The sequence below is a fragment of the Schistosoma haematobium genome, chromosome 6, assembly GCF_000699445.3.
Source record: "Schistosoma haematobium chromosome 6, whole genome shotgun sequence".
Taxonomy (NCBI): Eukaryota; Metazoa; Platyhelminthes; class Trematoda; order Strigeidida; family Schistosomatidae; genus Schistosoma; species Schistosoma haematobium.
The window spans coordinates 8,808,033-8,833,998 of record NC_067201.1 but is presented as its reverse complement, the minus strand read 5'-3'; the positions used below and the strand labels follow the sequence as shown (position 1 = coordinate 8,833,998).

Here is a 25,966-nt window from a genome sequence, read left to right as displayed (position 1 = left end):
ACAACTTTATAATGTAGCTTGGTATCCTGAGCATCCTGGTTTTCGATATTACTAACTAGAAGGTATATCCACCTTTGAAGAGGTGACCTGAAAGAGTGGGACAAGCATAGAGGAAATGTGTCCTACTCTTGTAATATTCAAATAGGATTAATTTTAAAATAAAAATTTTCATCTCGTATTTAATTGAAAGCTAATTGATCTTACTTAAAGTATCGCGCATAAGTAACAGTACATAGTAAGCTTTGCATCATGGATTAGTCTGAGACACTTATTCAAAAGTAGGATACATTTTACACCTATTTTATCTCAGCATGCAACACCCTAGATGTGGGGATCCCCGACCCCACTAGGGTCTGAACCGATATTGGAGCAAAAACTTCACTTATAGGCATCGAATATTTTAGACACTTAACAGTAGTAAATTTGCGAAACTGCGCGACCATCTTCCGATATCAATGACAAATATCTGTCTGTTGATTTAAACAAAAAAAAACACTGCAAGATTTCTTCAGATTCGCCTTTTATTTACTTCAAAGTAAACATTTTGTAGAATACAGGTATCATCGACAGTCTTGACAACATCATTATCAAGAATAAAGCTTATTTTTTCACACATCATAAATGAATCAACCTTGTAAATGTGTCCATAACAGTCATTACAAAGATGATCCACAATAATAAAAAACGTGGAAGAAAGAACAGAACATCATCAGTCCGAAGTAATTCAGTTTCAGTCGTTAATTGCATTCAACAAACATATAAATAAATAATGGGAATAAAAGTTCGATTTCTTTAATTATCTACTTGTTTCAAACAACAACTTCCATGAATGAACATTGGTCGCACCCAACGCATAACAGTTGGACAATTTCTGATGATTTGTGAAGCATGTCATTAACATTTGAGTCATCATTTTGTGTAAGTGATTGACAATTAATAGTATTTTGATCAATAAGCCAAGCATGTAGTGATGTATTGGAACAACTGGAAGCTTGATGCTTTGTTTCTGCATCAATTAAACTATTTTTTATGGTGGTAAGATTGAGACTATCAGTCTAGAATAGTAAAAAAACGATAGGAATTGTAGGAGAAAAGAAACGTTTCATATATTCAATTATTGACTTTTTGTTAGTTTAAATCACGAAATGATTTTAGCCAGGATGGAACAACTGACCAGTGCTTTTTAGGTTTTCAATGATAGTCTGGCTAAGAACAATTAGTGACATAAACTATCGAAATTTTGAAACCGTTACAAATTCCTCATATACTAATCATATATAGGTGTTCGCTAGCTATTCATACCACATATTCCCACCATACGATGGTTTCTTCAGTACAGGGTTGTGAAGATTGTTGAGTTTTGATTGGTATCATGAACGGATCAGTGTTAGGCCACCATAGAAAACCTGGAAGCACTGGATGGCCGTTTCGTCCTGGTGTGGGACTCCTCAGCAGTGCAAATCCACAATCCGCACGCAGGACTCACACTAACGACCTTCGGTCTCGCGTGCGAACGCTTAACATATAGACCACTGAGCCGGAATCCAACAATGTTAGTATCTAACCCCAACCAATTCACGATATTGAGCGACCATTCTCAATTGTCTTCAGTGAGTAACTGCCTCACATCGGACACGGTTGAACTCCACTGGTCACAGCTTCTCATTAGAACTCCACGAAATCCATTTTGAAACCAGTCACTAGTGTTCACATCATTATTATCAGTGTAGGGTGGCGGAGACTGTTAAATTTTGTATATTACGTATACTACTGACTAAAATTCAGTGACTTATAACATTCTAACTATTTTTCACAATAATAACTGAAATTACCTGTTCATAGAACATATGACCTTTATTCGATTAATTATTGTAATTGTATCCTTTTAACATTTTAAATTATTTACTCTCATTTTTCATGTATTCACTGTTATTTATTTATTTGTAACAATCCCCATAATTCATGAGCTTAGCTCTCGTGTCAATCTGTCGGATGTCTCAGTGAATTAACGCAGCTACTGGTCGTTGCATAGTTTGCTGTAGATAATTCCTGAGTAACTACTGAATGAAACACATTTTTAATCATACCTTGACATTTTTAAATGCTTTATATAGCTTAGGAATTGAGTTTTGCAAAATCCATTGTTTACACCATCGCAAGCGCTGGCCCTGTATTTTGATTTTGATATTTCACGTGTTACCCAATCGTTTGGGTACGAATCCTCGAGCAGGTTTAACACTGACAATATAACCTTGGATACTAATCAGTAGTGAGCGCATTTAGTCTCTTTTTGAGTCATCAGTCGGATATAACTGGGCCAGTGTTGATGTTAAGATTGGAACTTGAATGTAGTACCAAATTTGAGTGCCATACATTAAGAGCCCTCTATAATTCCTCAAAAAAATCTTTAAAAAGTAGCAGACGTTGGGTGAGTGGAATATCGTACTGATAACTGTACTTTAGTGTGAAAACAGTAAAGGGTTCATCTTAGGCAACTAGCATCTGGAGTGATGGTGTCTTTTCACAATGGGAGAAATGGGTCGGCACTTTAAAAAATCAACCTCATTCATCTTGCCTCACAAATTCCCGTCGTCATCGGTAAAGACTTTAATATACGAAGCTAACACATCAAGAACTACTTGCGCAAAGGACTTGTGTGACAAGGTTCAATCAGTTGTTTTTTAGGATTTATAATCACTCTTCTAAGTTGTTAAAACCAGTTCTAACACAATGTGAGGAATCATGATGTGACCTTTTATGAAAACAACAATATATTCGTTAATAATAAAAGACACATAAGCACATAACGGTGTACTCACTTGAGTATCTAGATTTAAACTGCATGAAGAACAAGTGAGAATTGTACTATTCATAGATAAATAGCCACTAGAAACAGAACGGAAGAATGATGAATTAGCAGTGATGTTCAAATTAAATTAGTATGTCTAGAAAAGAATTAGGGAGTTACAATGCCGGACTGAAATTAAAGGCTTTCAGATTATCTCATTTTGGTAATTTTTTTCCAACTGAGTAGCTTGCATGTAGACGAAATAAAAACCCCATGGGATCTCTTTACATATTCAGTAACACTAGTTATGGATGAAGTCGTTGTTTAAGGGTTTCTGTGTCTTTGTTCTAAATATTCACCTATGTACGAAGATGGGGTTTCACCGATCTTGATTCTTACGCCCGAAGAACAAATATGATAATTATACAATTAGTTTAGCTAAAAATCAAACTAATGGATCTGCAAATAGTTACAGAATTTGCGCTGCTACACAATAAGTGGAATGGTATTGCCTAAAGAAACGGATACGAGGAATCGAGGAGTCATAATTAAAAATGACCCAAGAACTACGAATAACTGTAAGGCTACCACTGCCAAAGGCTCTAGGATCGTTATGGACTATTCGTAAGTCATTTCTTAATTTAAATTAAGAAATATTTAGGGTATTATACACGTTTGTAAAGTCACACATGGAATATGGAATTCAAGCGACGAGTCCTTGCTTCAAGTATGATTAACATGGGTCACTTGACCCCCTATCCTTACTACTAGCTTCCAGTATAATAATAAGATAATATGTTTTCAACAACGCGATTTCTTGTCATTTACACGTTCATGAGGTATTGATATCTCAAAATCTTCCAAAATATTCAACATGGAGATAACCCTTAAATTTAATGCACTTTACTGAAACCAGACAGTCATCAAAAAGATTTAAACTAAATTGGTGTATTCAAAGACTAAGTTGTCAATCTTTCCAATATCCTGGTGAGTATAATAGTTTTCAACAGTTAAATATTCAAGGTTTTAATTTATGGTCAGTATACCGAAAAATCCTCTGATTTTACATTACCAGTTAATTAGCTGTGTTTGTTTGAAGGTGGAATGAAGTTTACATTAATGTTAGTTAGGCATTTGAACTATTCCGTTGTTAATATTCAGGACTGGATTTTGATCAATCTTTGTTGGTATATACTTGCATTCATTAACCGTCAACCTCGATGTAGCTATTTCTTTCAAACGTTTTATAGAATAGGTGGATAGTAGTAGCAGTGGAATTTAGTATGGAAGTTTCTTCCTATTTAGAATCCTTTAGCTAGATAGATTAAGTAGGGGTTCATTGGCACAACTTCCACTCCAACCAATCCGGCATATAACGCAACGATCACCTAGTATCATCAGTGACAACTTTACCACTCCCAATGTGTCTAGGCTCGACAAGTCACCACTTATCACTAGAAGTTTAAGAAATCTCTTGAAGTAAGTCACACCAGTTGATTTGACCAATATACTTAAGCTGCAAGGGATTAATATCTATGACGAATATAACCGGTAAATCACATTAATTGTCTATTAATGTTGTTAAATATCATCAGTCACTATTGTATGCATCCATCCAAGGTCAAGTTAATTAATCAAACAGAGAAGAAAAACTGTATTGGAATAACATTCAATTCGCATAAACTACAACTTACATTCGACATAAAGGACAAAGAACATTTTCACTGTTAGATTCATTTAGCAAATGAAATTGATTTGCACCATTACTATTACTATTTGTATTATTCCAAAATTCTGGGTTGAAATATTCCTCAATTTCTAAAATGACAGTCATAAAATGTAGTATTGTATTCCACGGATAACATACAATCAAACGAATTAGCACTTAACTCCAAAGTGCAGGTTGTAATTTACTCATTAAGAATTAAGATATATGTAACTAAAGTATTTTTAAATGGCTATCTGGAGGCCTAAATAGCTTATTTGAAACATCTCAAACTATGAAGCAGGGAGACACGAATACAAATCTCACAGAGAACACATCAGTTCTCTGAAGACGGCAGGTATGCACTACTGACATGTCGATTAACAAAAAACCTAGGTTCAAGGTATCCTAGCGACTTCCGACTACCATTTACTATTTCAGCATAGTACACACGATGTCAAGTCATGTAGACTAGTTACTAGCGCATTGTATCTTAACTGATAGAATTCGATCAGCATTAAGAACTAGATAAACATACATAACTCTACATAACACTGAGCCCTGATACCATCTAATTCGTGCAACTGAATAAAAAGTGCGTCCTGAATTCTGATGTTAGCTACTATTCAACTTCAGAAAAAACATAACTAGATGGCGATATAGGGGCAATTCACTAGGGACGTACGTATGCTAAAATAGATTAATAAATAACAGTCGTTAACATTGACAGTGGGAAGGTACAAACCCTTGCAAATAAGATGATTGAGTAAAATAATCAAACTGTTAGGATTAAGGTAAATCCCTGAAATATTAAAGCTTATATTATGTAAGTAGCTCAGATAGTCAAGAAGACAATCCTGTAATAATCAGATTTTGATGAAGTTTCATTATCTAAGTTGCATAGTGTAATCGTGGAACTTTCATTGTTCATTTTACAACACCATCAGTAAAAACTTTAGTCATTTAGGGTTCCATTAAAGAACAACCACACTTTTTACACAACTTTCTGAATTTTGTGCTGACGATGTTGTTCAGAAGGACATTAAAAACTTCACAATTAAATTACCAAGTTCAGAGAACGAAACTGCATTAAAACAACACATCAGAGCTACCAATCTCTACCATCTATCTCATAATCGGATTAATATTCATGAAAACATAATACAAATCAAATGCAGTTTGGAAATACGGAAAAAAATGGTAAAAATACAAGAAGTATTAAATGAAAAGCAACAGTTCCACTAACCAACAGATAATTCATCTAGAACTCTGTCTTGTAGTAAGATTAAACTATCCAGATCTAATTGTTCCGCCTGGTAAGTGGGGGGGGAGGCAAGGGAGATTTTCAACGGTAGATGGAAAGAGAGAAAGAAATGACTGTTAAATATAGAATCTGATACCGATAGTAATAATTATTTTTTCCATTAGTTAGCAAAAATATTTTTACTACGACTAACTTAATATTAAGATTATTCCCGGTCGATGGACATTACTTGAGAATATATATATATATATATATATTCAGTGATAGTGCAATAAAACTGTCACCTTCATAGAAATAAGATGCAAACAAGATATCATGACTATGTACTGTTTATCAACTGTTGATGATATGAACGAGATGCTTCTCTAACAACTAATAAAGTTAAGCTTTAGACCAGTGTATTAGTGATTGCAAACAATTGACAAGCCGTACATGATGTCACGTACAAATTGAACGGTTCTCAAAGTTTATGTCACAGATTGAAGCGAACCTCGGAGTTCTGGTCAGAAAATCCGTGATAGGCGGAGTTCAGTTATATGAGTAGTGAAGCAGTTATTCAATAATGACATAGAAAGATGAGTGTGTAATACCGGGAATTGGTTGAAGTTATGGATGCAAACCAATGAGTACCTATTCAGTCGTTTAAATTTTAAATGTTCATTAGGAGATCTACAATTTCCTGGGTATAATGCTTAGTGAGCTGTCAAATACTTCTTAATGGTTATCTAGTTACGGCTTATGGATGATGTAAACTATAGAAATTCTACATCTATATTTGGTATATAAGTTGCATAATATTCGATGGTAGATAACAAAAAAGAGAAATTTAAAATTAACAATGCTGTAAGATTTTTTTCACGTCTTTGCTAACTGATAGATCGTGATAACTATATAATGGAATATAAATACAAATAGATAAATACACTACATACTTCACTACCTGAGACCAAACTTTTTAAAAGTTCTCTTTTCTCTTGAAGTAGTTGATCGGTTAAACTATCTGGTTCTGAATTGTATATGTTTCTAAGGTGATCGATAAAATGTGTACGTTTCAATTTCATTGATTCCATAAAACGCTTGTATTGCAAAGTGGTAGCAATAAAAAGACACAATAAAAGGCAATTAATGGAGAGTAATATTACGAAAAAATAAGTTTGATAATTTGTAAAGAAATTTTTAAAAAAATAAATATAATTGCAGATCATCTGATGAATTAACTGTGGAAGCTATTATATTCTCATACTAACAGTCCTTAGGATAGTTGTTAGTTAACTAGTGATTACAATAAGTTACATATCAATAGGGTCATCAGTATATTCTCAGTTAAGTTCTATTCATAATTTAATATTTATCAAGAAACTATGATGGTTGATACTGGAGCAGAAGTTGATCATCAGACCTGAATGTGTTGATAGTTTACAGATTAACAACTGTTTGTTACAGATAATGACTTTTATTCCTACAAAATGTACGAACTGGAGAGGCTTAAGCTTTTAGTTTTTCTTAAATGACAAAAATTTAGTAAGTGTATTTGATATATTGCAAAAACTTACGGTACACCAGAAAAACAGATAAAAGATGACAATACTAAGTGTTGAAATACTACATACCATTGGGCTCTTAAGCTTACAGCTAGTTCAGCAAAAATTAGATTATTACCGGGTATTATAACGACTGAAGGAAGTAATGCATATAATTTTCTTGTTGAAGAATCAGACACATCTTTATCTAATTATAACCGAGAGTAGAAAATCGAACAAAATTCCTTGAAGAATGATACTGATTGTTCATAGACAACTAATACATACGGTATTGAATTAGCCTAACCTGATAATAAGTACTGTAGAGCTGGTCAGTTAGTCAGTCAACTACAACGTAGGACCAGGCACATACATGGTATCGGCCCAAGTTGCCACACCTCATTAGCACAAGATGAACACCAAATTCAGAGAAGTATTTACTTCAAAGGTAGTAATATATAAAAGAGAGATTGCATATAAGGATATAATACAGGTAGAAAGAATTATCTTGTAGAAAGAAAGGTATAAAGTAATTTTAATCTCACGGTTTAAGGGAAGACAAAGAGTGTATACACCGACGCCGTTGTGGTCGATTCTGAGCCATGTCACCAAGAGTCTTCAACCATTGGTTACGATAGTCACGCGGACCCCAACCAAGTAGTCTGCATCTACCAACATGGCTCAGATTAGAAGTTAGTGTCTTCAAGCACTGATGCCACGTTTTGGTTTGGCCGCCCCTAACTTTCTTCCAACCATCTCCAATACCGGATAGCATTGCACGTCGTGGTAATCGGTGTTCAGGCATACGTAACACGTGACCCAACCATCTCAGTCGATGAGGATTCACAATTTCACCAACTGATTTACCAAATACCCTGCGTCTAACCTCACTATTACTTACCCGATAGAGTTGGACATTGGTAGTTACTATACTATAGTGATAAATTTCGTTATCATTAGTGTTAGCCATACAAGATAATAGTAATTATGACACAAATAACAACAGAAGTAACCACGTAGATTGACAGCATATTCAAACATTGCCAAGACATAATCATAAAAACTTTGTTATAGAGAACATAACTTACTTTGTGTAGTAGATCTCTCCATTTGTTTTCTTTATGCTGAAATTGTTTTGCATACAGTTCTTTGTGTCTATTCATTTTAGACCGGTGGGAATCATGTACCAAAATTGTTTTGTCTATTATTTAAGTAATATGGTTAGAAAATTTAAATTGTAAGAAAAATTCTTTAACAACAATACAAAAGTATATCAACGATGAATAACGGATGAACAGAATTTATTTTAGCATTAACTCACTGCCGGGTGCAGATTCTAACATTTGGTTTCGAGTCAAACTTTAAACATGAAGGCTAGTGAGACTAGCCAGCTGCGTAAACCGAAGTGGAACGTAGTTCGAACAGGAGACTTAGTGACTGAAGGTCGAACGTCTTAGCTGCTGTCCTACGTTTATTTAATTTTACATGAGTAATATGTCACCATTTGACTGAATACAAATCAAAATAAAATCTTTCGATATGTTAATTCGAGTATTCGGGAATGACAGGACCAGAGAGGAGAAGGTTGGTGGATACTGATGTGAGACGGTTTTAAAGCTGACAACATTTATATGATATTAACTGTTATAATGGGACGAATATTGGGACTTTCGGTACTACTTATCGGACTATTATTACCCATATTTTTAGTGCAGAAGCACTAGACAACTGTATTTTTGCATTTCTATATTCCCTTATCGTAAGCTTTGAGCAGACCTATTAACTGTCGCTATACATTTTATTATCTCTTAGTTACTGTTAACTAAGTATGCACTGTTTACTCCTCCGTCTACCACTGTAGTGGACGCTACTCACAAGATTGCTTGTAAGTAGTGTGTTGCGAGAAGTGACGTCAAAGTTGCTACGATTGTCAAACGGAGTGAAGAGTTTCAGTGCATCGAAAGCACGGCGTTGGCAGAACACTTGGAGACAAGACGCGAAGACAGTTCAGATGGAAGTATACATCGAAAGATGAAAATGGACAATTGGAGCTTTGTATGGGCATTATGTAAATACTTTTTAACTTCTCGCAATAAATATAAATATGGATTCCACCTGCTATTTGCTGTGTTTAACACCACTTGTGGTATGATTGTGTTTAAAGTATGGTCTCGCATTTGGTGTTCTACGTGATCAGTCATTTCGAGTATATTATTGTACGAGTCTTGGGTCATAATTGAATAAACTGGTTGTTGACTTTTTGAACTCAAAGCGCGGCATAGAGAAGAGCTTTAGCATGTTAGGCTCATAGGAGCTTAGCTTGTTGGCTCACGGTTAATGGTTTAGATCAGAAGTGTTATTGGTACAGTCTAGGATACCAGGTTATGAATGAAATAGTAGAAGCAAGATAGGGGAAATTATAGTCGGAATTCTAATTGATGAATTTAACACGTGATAGCGATTAGCATTACAAGTCATAACAACTACAGATAGATAGATTATAACCATACATATAGGGAGTACAAGTTTCGGACATACATGGCAATTGAAAAAGTATATTTTATTATTGTCAGTTTAGCCAATGAAATTAATAACAAAGCAGGTTGATTTCATTTTAAGATCTGATTATCTTCACGTCACAAGGTTATTGATCATTCAACTAAGTGGACACTGCAAGTTTTGGAACCTTGACAAGAACGAACTCAAGAAATGCAGGCTAACATGTTATGGTTAGTCAGTTTCCAAAAGTCAATAATCTTAACATATTACAAAGTTTCAGGAATTATGTTACTACAAACAGAACGTTTTGGTGTCGACACCAGGTGGCGGAATTTTTATTAATCGGTTTAGAGATAACATGTTAGGTTTGAACGTCACTTAAAAAGTGTTTATAGGTAAACGGTACTGAGTTTAAGAACAAGACAGTTACTAACATTAATCGACTCACGGTTATCTAAAGGTTAAGAGATCGCTGTGAGACCTGGAGGTTCTAGATTCGATTCACTGCGGGATTGTAGATGTCCACTGCTCGAGTGGTTTACTGGAACGGAAAAATTATCCAGTGATTCAGAGATCCTACTGGTTGTCTTAACTGAAGCCGGTTTGTAGTGCAAGTAATAAAATTTCACAATTACCAGGATCCCTTCAAGTTTACTAGTAGCTAATTATTTGGTCTTGAGATTAGTATTTTCTGACTTTTGAATTTTTAATTTGGTTAACATTGCACATCAATGAGCAGAATTGGTGAAAGTATAGTATACTGATGATCTTGGGCTAACCAGTCAGAACTAAGATAACGCCTCATGTATTTTGTGCAAAATTTAAAGTGCGATGATAGATATCTTGTGTGTTATTATTAATAAAGTAAAACGTATTGGAAATATTTGGTCCTTAAAATTAACAAAAGTATCTATTGTGTAACCTAAAAGTGAACTTAAGATGATGCTCAAGCTAAACTACGAAAAATATACTTGCCCTTTGGGCAGATTGTGTATTAAGGTAATTTACACGATTCGATGCGTAGTCGAGTGCTTTGTGGAGCTAGATAGTGCTCTCTCCCACTAACCCTTATTTTAAATATTAACTCTAAGTTTACTAGGTTCATAAACAGAAGGTTGACAAAATGTTACCTCATAGCTGAAGTCAGTTCGTGAAGAAAACCCGATTTTGTAAACCCTTCTCAGAACTCCAGCTAAACCTATAATGCCTAACACTAAACATTTTGCATTATCGCTGATGTCAGTTAGTGACGAAAACTCTAAGGGGTGATAATACTAGCTCGACTCTTAATTTGTATTTATATGTGTATACTTGACCTATTTATTTCACTAAAAGGGATAATTTGACATATGAGGTTTAATTCCAGTCAGTCAGTCAGTAACAACGTAGAACTTCGTACGTACGTACATCAGTTCGAGTTGCCCCACCATATTAGCACAGAGATGCAGTTGTTGATTCAAATCCCGTAGTGGTAGAGACAATAAAAGTATAAGCAGCAATCGGAAAGATTAGGGTTTGGAGATGTTTAATTATTCAGATTAAAGCTATTACTCCTCTGTTATTTCACTGGTTTGTATTGCTAATTGTTTTATGACTAGTCAGAATTTCCTTATTGAGTGAAAATTTGTCCAAGGTCGTCAGTATAGTATACTTTTACCGCAGAATTTAGTTACCAACAGATTTTAATTTAAACCAGTAGTAAGCCGTAAACTGAAATCCTAATCAGACAATCATTACTTAGAAGTTAGTCATTTGTGTAGGATTTAGGATTTCATAGTTTAGGGAGCTATATAGAAAACTAGTATAATGTGCTTATTCTTAAAAAGATTTTTTTCCCATTTCAACCAAAAATATTAACTAGTGTTTTCAAAATAAACTGAAAGCCAGTGATAGTTCGTTTTAATTATACTCCGTATAAGGTACTAATTGAAGTTAAACAATATTGGCAAAGTTATTCAAAAGTAGACTTCTACTTTATTAAACTGAGTTGTCAAGTAGAGCTCTTGAAATAATAAAGAAAGTCTTAAATACATTTGTCTATTGAAAGAAAGGAAATCACCAATGAAATAATGGTGTGCAACTTGAATGAACTGTTTCATACACATATTCATTCATTCAATCATACATACACGTGAAAGAAATTGAAGAGGAGCTGAACATATGAACAGATATACACAGATATCATATAATATAAACTCGGGGGAAAAACACAATTCATATTACTAGAAATAAAATTTATATTTACAAAATGTTAAGCTTTATACATTGGACTGATATACATAGAAAAGTAAGTCAAGAAGGAAGATAGACAATACTACATGAACTGATGATTACATAACTTGAGACTAGAAATTTAACCGAATAGATCACCAACTGTTGGTAACGGATCTAAACCGAAATTTGTCATATCAGGTAGAAGATGCAGATCAGGAAGATTTAAAATATGTTTATTCAGTTCACTTTTTAATGAGTGACCATGATCTAATTTCGACTTCAAGTCCTGTGCAAGAATAATAAACACAAACAACAATAAATATAAACTGATGTAGATAATAAGAACAGGGAACAAACTGATTAACTTTTTTATAAACGATTAATCACTGAGTATTGAGTAATATCACGCTTATCTATTCGTTTTTCAGTAGTGCTGAAATTTCATCCACCACGCTGTAATGTTGCTCAAGGTAGTGGGGGAAGAAACCTTGGACTCAAGCTTTATACTAGTTGGCATTTATCATGGAGGCGTACGTGCAGTTTCGAGGGAACTGATGCTTCTTGTGAGATTCGAATCAATTTCTACATTCTAGACACTTCTTACTAACGGGTATCGGTTAGTACGAAAACTTAGTTTAGCGTTTTATGCCGACTACCTCCTACCGCCTAAAATCGCACCATATAGTGATCGATAATTTGTAGACGCTATTGCGAATGGAAGTGAACGCGATTACTACTGGTTAACAGTACCTTTTCGACACATTTCTTGCCCTACTATTCATAAAGTGTAATACAATTGAAATTTTATTTGAATACTGTTGATAATAGACAAGGATTACGCCCGACAACCACGTTTTAATTTCATTTGAAAGTGAGTGACCGACAAAATTTTTATTCTCTAATTGCTTATAATAATCTAATCATAAGTCAGTCAGTCAGTCAGCTACAACGTAGGACCAGGCACATATGTGCATCGGTCCAGGTTGCCATACCGCATCAGAACAACAAGATGAACACCGGATTCATAGCAGTGATTAGGTCAAAGGTGGTAATATATGAGAAGGATTGCATATAGAAATATAGTACAAGAAGAAAGAATTGGTTCGTAAAAAGAAAGATATGAAGTGATTTTAATCTCTTAGTTTAAGGGAAGACAAAGAGTGTATACACCGACGCGATTGTGATCGATTCTGAGCCATGTCACCAAGAGTCTTCAACCATTGGTTACGATAGTCACGCGGACCCCAACCAAGTAGTCTGCATCTACCAACATGGCTCAGACTAGAAGTTAGTGTCTTCAAGCACTGATGCCACGTTTTGGTTTGGCCGCCCCTAACTTTCTTCCAACCATCTCCAATACCGGATAGCATTGCACGTCGTGGTAATCGGTGTTCAGGCATACGTAACACGTTGCCCAACCATCTCAGTCGATGAAGATTCATAACCTCATCAACTGATTTACCATCATTTCCTAATACCCTGAGTCTAACCTCACTATTACTTACCCGGTGATCCCAGCAGATGTCAGCAATATTTCTAAGGCATCTGTGGTCAAATACTAATAGCTTACGAGTGTCTCCTACTCTTAATGGCCATGTTTCGCTGCCGTAAAGTAAAACGTTAATATTTCCCATAGAAACGTGTTATTTACTAGATAAACGACCTATTTTTATAGTTAGTGGTTTAATTTTCCAAGTTAAGTTTATTCGTAGGTTTACATGAACAATTTCATTATCGTGAGGGGTTATCACTCGGTTAAATAATATTATTGCATTCTATCTATTAATTGGTATTCTAAGCATTTCTTATAACAGTTTTTAAACCATTTATTTATCCATAAAATTTCTCATCTATAATGTTGGGTAATGTGGCTCAAAATCAATTGCAGTTGTGGAGATGACTTCACTCTTTGCTTTTCCTCAGGTTCTAAGTTTTGAAATTATTTCATACATTTTATTTCGTGAATCCATTTTTCCGCCTAATTTACTTTGTATTACTGATATTATTATTACGACGTCTATCTACATTGATAGTCATCTCGTTGTTCTGATGTGATGTAATAACTAGGACGAATGGCTAGATGATGGCTAGATTCTACATTGATTATGACCGACCGACTGAATAACTGACAGTCTGTAACATATTTTTACGAAGTTCATAGCACGGGTATGAGAGACCAAACGGTGAGACTATAATTTATAGATGACCTTTGAGCAGCGCTAAGATGACCTTGGAATGTTCACCTACTTACTAAGGTTAAATGAGGGTTATATATTAGTGCGAGGAATTAGAATTAGGATTTACAATTGAACGCTAGGGTTAGAAAATAGATTTAATGTTTTCATCACGAACTGACATCAGCTATAATGTCAAAACGGTATTTAGCCAAATAAGCGGATGAATTTCGCGCCAAAATCCAAGGCGTGGCATTATAAATCTAATTGGTTCGTTCATAAATCATAGTCTCGCTGACTGAACTAATGCAATTAATTTGCAACAAGAACACAAATACTGGTTATCGTGAATATATAGTTGTAAAGATGTACTGAGAAACTGTATAATTTGACAAAAGGATGGAAAGTAAGCGATAAATCATCTATCGAAATATACTGTAAGTCATTTTGACGTAATAAACAATGGTAATAGGCTAGGTGATTATCTAAGAGTTAATAAATAATTTGTCTATAAGATTCAATTATATAACTGAAACATATCAGTGGCGATGGGGTGAAAAAAAGCCAAGACAATCAGCATACAGAATTGTCATCGGTGTCCTTGAACGACATAGGCTATTAACTTGTCATGCTATATTTTCTATTACCGTGTTGATTCATCCAGAAAGAGAAAATGGCTCTCCCTTCTGATCAATTACAGTTGCTATTTCAGCGACAACAGCAGCGTTTTAAAAAGAATCAGTTGAAAATTTTTAGACAAATTACAAACACGGCTACCGAATCATGGAGATGTGACAGGAGTTAATGAACTAATATCTAAATTGAGTACAGAGCTGGAAAATGATTGCAGAATGTATGAATGTGTCGACAGAAGCCTCTATGAATCCTTGACAATCAGCAATTTAAGCGAAGCAGTAGCAGTCATTCATGATCCGCCCAGTGGTCCAGAAACGTCTATTTCAGAGACATTCTCTGTAGCGGGTTCAAATCCCATTGTCCCCGAAACACTATGTACAAACACTGACCTGTCCAACTCACAGAAGGACGATGTTTTGTTAAATGCACATGAAATCGATGCAGTAATCGCCCACGAAGAAACAGAAAATGAATCAAGAAGCATAATGAAGACAGCTGCATCAAATGGAGCTCATCATTCTACGACAAAAGTTTATGATGAATCTACTCATCGGGGTTCTCTAGTTGTTTTACCAGATATGAGTTATCTTAATGACTCACATGATCTTGATCAAATTTCTTACGAAAATGAGAAAAATATGTGGGATGATGATCAAGAACCTAATGAAAATTTGATAGATGCTGATTATCCTAGTGATCCCCTATCTACCAATGAGATTTTCAAGAAATTTGATGAAAATGTTTCAGAAGAATCAAACCTTAATGACCTCATATCAAGTGTCGTTGATCCTCATCATCTAGTCAGTTCTAGTGAACTCTCTATTCAATGCGGGAAATATGTTTTAAATAGAGTCACACTAACTATAACTTGGGAATATGAGGACCCAACATTATTTCGTGGGGGAGGATAAAGTCAGGATCTAAAATTTGAGTCTTCAAAAAAAAGAAGGGAAGGTGATATGACGGGAAGAAAAGTCAAAATTCGACTGATTTACTTATTATGAGTTTTGTTCAACATTATTTCCGTTTTGATTCAATGTAATGATTACTCAATGCAGTACTTTTTGTTTTCTCGTATGATATCTTATTCTGTATAACATACGATATTCGTGTATTCCATTGACATGAACTATACTCAACATATGATTTGTCATAACTGAGTATTTATTATATATGTCATTTCATCCTAATTATTAATCCAAGTGTGAGTACAATCAATATATAAATGTGTATTTTTGACTAGGGTTGTCGTCGTCGTGTTTTGGGGGTTAATAAATCTTTACTTATACCAGTCTTTGTACTTTTACTTTCGCGTCGTGAGAATTGCCGAGGTCTCTCGTTTCGGTTATAAGTGATAGGCGTTTCCGATACAACAATCAGAGACGATCAGATATAACAAGTAGCATTCGATCGACAAGACATCAATTACGAGAAAAGAAAAAAGATTGTACGACTATCCAGTGAATTATCACTTTGCTTGGATAACTACAACTAAGCGCTACATTATGGTTCGAATCCTACTTCAACTGTTTCAATATAGGTAACTCTGATTTAAATAAATGTGTGGCTGTTCTAGGTCAAATGTACATAAGCTATGCTACTTATTTTTCAAGTTAATGGAATTTGGTAAATCAACAAAAAAAGTCAGTTTAAAATCATCTTTTCTAAGAATAACAATAGCAACAGAACACTTACATCGACTTCAATCTTAGCCTGTAAAATTCGTTCGTTCAAATGACTATGAAAAGCACGTAATTGAAGAGCTAACTGGTTACGTTTAGTTGTTTCTTCTTCTAACAATTGATTGTAGACATCTAGTCGAGAGGAACATTTACTGATAAGTTCTATTAATGCTTGTTGTTCTTGTTCAGATGCTGGTAAAAAGAAAGTGTAATATGAGAATAAGAGGGGTAATGTTGCGTAAGATAATTGTCTATTTTAGTTTACCAGAAAGATATGTGGAGATTATTGAATTTTTGTAGTTTTGCATCATGAGCTGATCTTAGTTGGACAACTGTTGGCAACTAGGAAGGACTGGATAGCTGTTTTGTCCTAATTTTGAGGGATTCCTAGACAATGTGCATTTACGACACCACCAGATATCGTTTTAAATATAACTTGAGATTAACGAACAAAATGTTAGTTTATAGACAAGATGGATGAGATATGTTTACTTATTAATCTTCACAACATTACTGTAGGCCGGTAACAGTAGACTGGATGAAGTCAGTTAATCAGTCATAAGCAACACAGAATCTGGAAAATATGTGAATCGGTCCTAGTTGTCACACCTACATAAGTACAGAGACTTGAAATGATCAAGATGAATATCAATATAATAGTATTATCAGTGGTAGACCAGGTATAGACAAGGTTCGAGAAAAAATGAATTCACGGAGTAAGTATAAAGTAATTTTGAGACTTGACATCTAAAGGGGGAAATGAGTGCATCAAAATCATTGTGACCGATTGTGTTCCATGTCATCTAAAGTTGATTAATCACTTGGAAGTGACCAATGCCATGAATGCCAATTTGTTTTCAGTGCTAACCGGATTCTGTCGAGCAATTCACAATGTGGTCACTAGTCGAAGTGACCTGACATCGAGTACACTATGTTGGGCAGTAAGGTCAACTACCTTTAACCACCACCTTAAAAGTCTTCAGCCATTAGTTACGATAATCACGAGGACCTGGGACAGGTAGTAAGAATCTAGCAGCACGGACCAGTTCAACAGACAATGTATTCACTCATTGATACTATATCTTGGACTGGATGCTTCTAGATTTCTTCAAACCTAGTCCAACACCAGCGAGCGTCCCAAGTCAAGGTAGGTGGTGCTTGGGCATAACGTGAATATGTCTCAACCACCAAAATCGATGAAGATTTATTATCTCATCAACTGACCTGCCATCACTACTTAGTATTCTGCGTCTAACCTCAGCATTGTTTACTCGGTGATGCCAATATACACAAGTAATGCTTCGAAGGTGTCTATGACTGAATATTGGTCTGTACTAATTATTGAATAATGAGCCACATACATGTATTACAAAAAGTGAACACAGCCTTTTGAGTACATGTTTAGTTCCCAGTAAGCTTACTTAAAAGAAACTACCGGAAAAACAAATTCTAATGAACTGATTAAGTGGATATTTTAGCAATGAAAATAGGAAAACGCTAAAAGGCTAAACAGTTGCAAATGGTTTTCCCAAATGAATCATACTATTCATACGCCATTGTTAATAATTTAAACACTTGAATTTACTTCATAGTAACTCAATTTCTTAGTCATCTAGAATTCATGATATAGTTGACATTTTCTATCAAATCAATGGGATAAGTCTAAAAATTCGAGACTTATAACTACACATATCTTTCTCAATAGTCTATGTTACTGTTATGAAGGTGAAGTGAAATATCATAAGCAATCAAACAATCAATAGGCTTTTGAAATAAGCAGTAGTATATATATATATATATATATATATATATATATATATAATCTTCATAAGATTTTTAAAAAAATCTTACATGACTTCATAATTTCCATTGCTTTATTAGGATCAGAAACTTCCGGCGGGAATTGTGCTATTTCACGGCGTGTAGCAGCATCAGCAGAAGCAGCTGATTGAAGAGTTTCTAAAAGTTGAATAAGTTCACTGACCTAAAGATAAAAAGAATTTAAAAAATCGTTTTCTAATAATGAACATCACATCATAAGGTATTTTTACGTACGAGAAAACAATAGGCCATCATACTAGGTGTATCGGAATATGTAATCTGAAGGGAGGCTTTACTAGTTCCATTTTTATAGCGCCTACGTGATTGATTCTAGCTTTCAGGTAGATTAATTACAATATTCTTTCAAGTTATTCCACCACTCATATATATTTACCCTTACCAATTACTCAGGTGCAACTTTGATCAGTGTTTTTTTACATACAGATGCATGAGGGAAGTCCTACACACTGACTTATTATGGTGAGGTGTTGTTTACACAATCGGGAGTAAGAAAACCCAGATTTCAAACCAATGGTTCAAAAGGGCTTTAGGATCGTTGAGGAACAAATGGCGTATGAACCTATTCTTGGTCACACCTAAGGTTACTCCACTGTTTTGTGGATTGGATTCCTAGGTCAAAGGCTCGGGAAGTTGCCCCCTAAGGGAACCACCTGTTTCGGTTTGGGAACTCGGATGGCATGCTAGCCCGCAAACTAATTGAGAGATAAGTACTTTGTGTGGAGTATATATATATTGATGTCCTTTTGTATCAATGTTTGTTTAAATAAATAAATGATGGCATGTAGGGGTCTATCCACTCCAAGTAGTTCTCTTAAATGAGAAAAACCGAGTCACCTTATTATTCGCGGAGTCTGTGTATTACCGAACTCAAATGCTTTATATACTTGTTGGATTTTTGATGTGCATCTCTAATATTTAATGTTACCATATCTGAAATATATGTATCCTAGATACGGCCCGTATAAACATGGCTTGTCGACAGAAGTAAATAGGATATCGTTATGTCAAGATGAATATTAGGTAAAGCGGAACTTATTGGACAATCCGATCTGAAGCTATAGTTTGGATTTTTTTGTTTGTTCATTAAATAATTAAACTATTGTATTTTTATATTCTCCTACTAGTGAGCTTTTGTTTGTCGCATAAACACTTGTTTTACCTTTCCAAAGTTGTTATTTTATTATGGACCTATCACTCAGTCCTCTTCCACCTGTCGTGTAGTTGTGCCCATATTATGATTTCCTAATTCTGTTGATGTGTTGTCAGCATTGTGCTTTATATTACTGTATAAATGGTTCAGAAAGTCGAACTGTATAATCAGAAAATATCAGCCTTGGTGAGTTGTTCTTTATTTTGACTAACAGGCGAGCGAATGTGTGAAACTGTATTCTGGACCAATATTCATCTAGTGCTACTCTCGGCTGTTAGCTCACATTTATCGTGTTATTGGATAGCCAAAGGTTAGTAATGCCAGATAGACAGTCTAGGAGAGCTAATCAGTGCTCGGACTAGATCAATATAACTGCTCTCTTGTCTATCGGTTCGACCTCACAGGCCTCAGATAAACTAAACATGAAAATCTGTTTATTTTCACCGACACACCAGATATTTCATTTACATCATCATCATCCGATTATGTTTGAGTTACATGTAGATTAAAAAAACGAGACAATTAATCGACAGGTTAGCACCAGTAAAATGCATGAAATCCCGATATATATGAGTATTTGTGCATTTCATTCGGTAGTTCAATACACTTCACTCGCTAGCATACCGTGTATCACTTGGTATTGTTTAGCTTGTATCTTCCCATTGATGTTTAGGACTGAAATTGATCAGTTCGTTATTGGCACATGTGCATACTGTGCGTATGCCTCGATATTACCTTAATTTACAAGCTTTTATAAGCGAAGATGGATAGTGGCTAGCAGTGGAATCAAGGACAAGCAAGTGGCTATCAGGACTCAGTAGCTGAGTGGATAACACGATGGCGTTTGAAGCGAACGGTACTGGGTTCGAGCCCCAGAGTGAAAATCAACTCTGAGATGCAGGGACATCCAGCTGACGAGTCCCAAATAGGATGAAACGCACGTCCTGGACTCCAGTGCTAGCCACTATCCATCTTTGCTTACCGTGTATCAGTATCAGATTTCGGGCACCAAACGTCACAATAAAATCATATTGTTGTACAATAACTATGACTGTTACTGAATACGCGAATATTTTATAACAAGTGATATGAATGTCCATGGAGTTTTGCTTAGTAGTGTATAGATATTTTTAGCCGGTAAAAGAATCATCCTACGCCATGAAGTCTATATGATACGTGTGATTTCTGGATTGACACATTTGTAAGACGTAAAGACTTTAAATCCGACACTCACAACTGCAGAAAGTCAGCTCACATTAGCTCTGTTAAACAAATAAATAAATCCACATATGAACAAATTGTTTACATGTAACCATTAATTATTACTTTGTAGAGTTTATCCTTCAGGAGGGAACTTAATGAAATATGTTCAAGAGTGTTATTTATTTATTAAAATGTCAGGGACTGTAATGTGTAGCGGGAACTTGGACTGATACACATATGTGCCATGTTCTACGCTGGATATGACTGGTGACAGGGACTTAACTTGTTGATTCAGAGACTCAGTTTGCGCGCCCGAGCCTTACATTACATAATCAGATGTAGGCAGTCAGTTGATATCGTCAGTCCTATCATCATCATTAACATTAATATTATTATTATTCGAACACATGAATATTGGTACAAAGGGGCGCCGAATACATATACGCATATGCATACATATGCCCAAACAGAAGCAGATCACATCGTCAGTCGTAAGATGATTTCAGTTTAAAACTAAGCACGCTAGTTGATGATTATCAAAACAACAACATACCTTTGGAGGTTCGGTAGCCTCAGTTTGTAGTTCAAGGTCTAACTCTTCACGGAATGCAGAAATTGAATTACGGGACATATTACTATCTCCATAATTTTTAGGGTCAAAGCATATTGGAGCCGTTGAGATGTCTTTTGTAGTTGAAGAACGGTGTCGTTTACGATTCACTTTGTTATTGTCAATTAACTTGGGTGTATGAAGATTATTACCAGCAACAGATGATTCTTTATTCCCTGATAATCCTGATGAATTTGTCAAAACTGCTGTGAATGAGAAAGCGAATGGTGATGCAGCAATGATGTTACGTTTCTGTGCCAAAAATTAAAAAGATGAATGATTATTATAGGAGGTGAATTCACACTATGTAAAAAGTGAGTTTTATATTTCACTAGTGAAAATCTATGAGCGTACATTCACAGACCCATAAGAAGCTATGGAATAGTGAAACAGCGGAAGCCATTATTAAGGATGTATGCGTAATCATTTTTCCTACTATGTCAAGAAGTGGCTACATAAAATAAAGTCGGGTTATTACGTATCAAGAACAAATCTGAAGTAAACCTGGGCTCTACAAAAACGGGCTTACATTTCCTGGTACAATTCTAAGAACTAGGTGGTTTCATGAAGGACCACATAATACATTGATCATGCTGTAAAGTACGGCGATTTAAAAGAATGCACCTTGATGGACATCCTAACTCTGTTTACAACTTTATTTTTGAACTGGTAGCAGAATGCCGAATAGTGGCCAGTGGATTCTGATAATAGCAGAAGCAATAGAACATTTTCGGGAGTGAAAACGTGTTGTTTGTTTCCAATTTTTGTGGATTAGGCTGACTGATAGCACTGAAATTAAATTTCAGTGATTTTAAGAAAAATTATTACATTTTGTCAAGTAGGCGGAAAAGACTTAATATGGTGTAATACCATTTCCATTCCATTACTATTAAAATAGCTCCGATTCTGAGAAGAATCGATATATCCAACTACATATTATACATGTATTCATTGTTGAAAAACTACGTTTAAACTAGTGTACCATCAGACACAAAAAGTGGATAATTCGTTACAATGCTAAGTGGTCAGTTAAACTCCAGCACAAATCCAGATAAAACTACTCATTATCTTAATAAAAACGAGAGCAATAAAATATGCACACGTCAAATAGAAGATCTAGGTTACGACAAGTTTCAATCTAGTGAGATTTATACTAAATAAAGACAATTTTAACCTCAGATTTAAATTTTAAAATGTACACGGGTAGAAGTGAACGATTTTATAGGTATATATTTCACTTAGTAGGATTAACTTACAATCTCTTCACTAGCATCTGGCGTATCTGCTTCAGCGACCGCTCGTTGGCATATAAAACGTAACTGTCTAAGAAAACTCTTAGAATACACTCGACGAGTAGCCCATACGATTAAAAGATGAGCGACAGATGAACGCACTGAATGACGCTGTACTCTAAAATTAATTATTAATCAGATAAACAGAAAATCTACTCGCCTGATCAATCATACAAAAGAAAGTATACAATAGACCAAGTTACAGCTAATGGGCAACAATAACACAAATGTACAAAATAAACTAATACTTAAATACTAATTTAACTTATCATATGTAAAAATGATGGAGTAAACCTGTCGTATAAGTATTCGTTGTGTGGTAGAATTACTGAGTGACGATTTTAAGTAACGTATGTAAACCATGATTAAGCCAAATACGGTTAGGATAATAAGGGCACTTTAGTAGTATGATATCGGGAGTAGTAAAGATGGAGCAATAGAGTTGTTAAACGTGAATATATCGCTATCGTTCTTATCTGCTGTTAGTGTGTTAGAATCTGGTAGTTGGTGTTGGATGACATACACCAGAAATAATAGCAGAAATCTGGATACTTTCGACTCTACCGGAGAATTTGAACATTTTGTCATAAAAACCCTACTCGTTTTCATGGTAGACTAGTTTAAAATTACTCGTTATAACTATGGAAATTGAAAACAATACTGTTCGGGATTTAACGTTATTCCGATCGGCTAGTTACGAGGTAATTAAGTTCTAGATAACTAGGTTGGACGTGATACACTGGAAATTCTCACAATATGATGCAAAGGTAACCAGCCGAAAGTACACAATCTTTTACCTGGGCACTATATTTAACCATTAACTGAATTTATATTTCGTTTTGTTTGTGCATAATTATTTCAGTTGGAGACAATAATTATACTGCAATGTCCATATCAGTTTTAAAAGCTATAGGGTCTTGCACAGTGGACATTTTCAAAAGCGTAGAAAGAGAGCGAGTACTTGGCTTGTGAGTTGAATTTCCACAATTATTCTATAGGGCGCCTTATAGAATAATATGGTACGCACCATACAGAGGCAGATGCCTCATTACCAGCTAGCTGCGTTTTTTTGTGACCGTTACATAGATATAAGATGTGCAAGGTCAGAAAATACTATGAAAAAAACTTTTGAATATAACAAAACCAGGATAGCAAATTAGAACTTGTCGGGACAGAGACTAGAATTAGCAAACTCACTTTGATGTTTCTTTAAACGCCGTAGGCAAAACTGGTTCAAACAGTTTCTTGAACTGAGGAGCTGTAGTTATACCCCTTTGTATAACATCGTTAGCCAGATGCAGAAAAGCGATTTTCTTCTTAGGAGCAGCTTAGTAAAAGAATAATTTTACCCAATGAATTACCTTTGCGAAACTCTTTAAACCAGAGCTTGACCAAGTCTTTAGCCATTTGTTTATTACTTAGAAACCACTGGGATGTACTTTCTACCGAAACTTGAGAATTATCTAGACCTTGCAACTTCTTAACTGCATCCGCTTCAGAGTAAGACATCAGCAACGCTCCTAGGGTATCGTCCACTGATGGGGGTTGAGAGCACTTGAAGGTCAAACCGTCACATAATGATTGGTGCGTCACATCGACAATCCGTGAAAATTTTCAGAAGCGGTCAAATCAAGACATTTTTAGATTTGAATTGAGTTCAGCCACAGCATGTCTGGTAACGTCCATTCTTCAAGTAACGAAGACGATGCCATCGTGATGATGCATGATATAGGACGAATCTTCAAACGGGAAGTTTAGTCCTAACGTGATTTGCATTTATCAAACTTTTGCTGTGTTCTTACGCAACAAAAGTACCATTTCAGTTCTAAAGAATCTATCCTGAGCTATACGTTCGGTAGATTACTTTTTTTTTGAGTTTCACTATATTTAATAGTTACCTGTGGTTTTGCCTCAGCTTACTATTCGGTTTTTTTTTGTTTTTCACGTATAGACTAGTTTCAGTTTATATCACTCGTTTTGTCCATTTTTGTCCGTTTTCAGTGTGCTTTTTAGTGTTTTTTTTTAAAAGGTCCTAGGCTCTTGCAAGCATCTATAACATAATTTGCTTCAACACCGTCATGAAAAACTCATGCAAACGTCCGGGATGCCGTTTTGCTGTCACAACTGGCATGCAGTGCGACAACTGCAAAGGTTGGTTCCACGAAGCATGCACAGATCTGACAGCAACTGCTTACAACAGACTCAGCAAGTCAGAGCAAAAGTGGGTGTGTGTCACGTGCAACACAGACTCCGTAGTCTTGCTGAGTAACATCATTGTCCTACTGACAAGTCTTCGGAACAAGTTGTCAGTTAACTTGGAATACGATAGTAAAAAAACTGATATACAAACAAGAGAGTGCAACGGACTCAAAAACAGGGATATCGATAGGTATTCCATCGATGGAGCATCCATCCACACTAACGACGACGTGTCGAGGCTCAGTACCATCATTACGTCGACGGTACTGAACTCTCTAGGCAAACTCGGGTCTCCCAGCTCAGGGTCCCCGAACACAACAGTGGTTTCCAAAAACCCTGCATGTGATTCGACTCACGTTAAGAGAGCCCAAAAGAACCAGGCATCACCGCCTAAGCCGAGCAACCCAAGAGTTGCTGCACGGAAAATAACTGGTAATTTAGTCGCACAGTCTACCCCCAAGACTGTTCGTCCGGTCAATAAAGAGCCCATGATTCATAAACGCACACTGACCTCCAAACAACAAGTTACTAAACCTGAACCCATCGTGAAACCTGGTAAATTAACAACAGTTCGTGACGATTCTCTCATTATCATGAACCTCGTTGACAAGCCTGATCTTCCTCTCAGTCTGCAGGACAAAAACGACAGGATGCTCTGGGGTGAATGGAACAAGAAGCTCGAACTTCCTAGAATAGAGCCTTTGACGGTCACCCGGCTCACTCGAGGAAAGGATTCTAAGCATCTAAATCACCCGAGGCTTCTCCGAGTAACACTTAAGGCTGCTACCGACGTAGAGGACGTCTTGCTAGCAAGCCACTTGCTGAAATCAGATGGTAACGTAAGAATACTGCCCGACATACCGTACTCTGAGCGCAGTATCATACGAAACGTCCCTAAAGAATCTCGTGAGAAGTTTTTCCGCGGAAGAAACATAATTGTCCAAGGTATACCGGAAAATGCAGACCCTACTCAATCAAATTCTGACATCAGGGAATGGAAATTCATCAAACAGTCCTTGAGGCTCAAACACATACTGACTCAGCATGTGACGAGACTAGCCAAGAAGGACGGTGATCTTAGACCCCGTCTAATGAAGATAACCTTCCCATCTTCCCACATGGCAGCTGCAGTTCTGGAAGCATTTCGTGCTAATAGACGTCGATTGCCACCTGGAATCCACATGCACC

The 25,966-nt window shown here is 35.7% G+C and overlaps 2 protein-coding genes across 3 annotated transcripts; both read right to left on the bottom strand.

Annotated features, from left to right (window-relative positions):
- Positions 1 to 436: 436 nt before the first annotated feature.
- MS3_00008458 (uncharacterized protein) lies at positions 437 to 10,851 on the bottom strand (the record flags this gene model as incomplete). 2 transcript variants are annotated; one of them, XM_012942736.2, is made up of 6 exons in its annotated part: positions 437 to 1,055; positions 2,820 to 2,886; positions 4,483 to 4,606; positions 5,740 to 5,806; positions 6,690 to 6,833; positions 8,366 to 8,440. In XM_012942736.2, the coding sequence occupies 6 exons, from the start codon at positions 8,438 to 8,440 to the stop codon at positions 810 to 812; spliced, it is 723 nt and encodes a 240-aa protein (XP_012798190.1). In that variant the 3' UTR covers positions 437 to 809. The 2 variants fall into 2 exon arrangements, with proteins under 2 accessions (XP_012798190.1, XP_051065411.1); XM_051216795.1 differs by having other exon boundaries at positions 4,483 to 6,833; positions 8,366 to 10,851.
- An 85-nt stretch (positions 10,852 to 10,936) lies between these two features.
- Positions 10,937 to 25,334, bottom strand: RPRD1B (Regulation of nuclear pre-mRNA domain containing protein 1B). The gene is made up of 7 exons (XM_051216794.1): positions 23,941 to 25,334; positions 23,777 to 23,906; positions 22,544 to 22,697; positions 21,231 to 21,539; positions 18,334 to 18,466; positions 16,496 to 16,674; positions 10,937 to 12,276 (listed from the first exon to the last, which is right to left on the bottom strand). Exons 1-7 carry the CDS (start codon positions 24,086 to 24,088, stop codon positions 12,130 to 12,132), a joined length of 1,200 nt encoding a protein of 399 aa, XP_051065410.1. The 5' UTR covers positions 24,089 to 25,334; the 3' UTR covers positions 10,937 to 12,129.
- Positions 25,335 to 25,966: the final 632 nt, after the last annotated feature.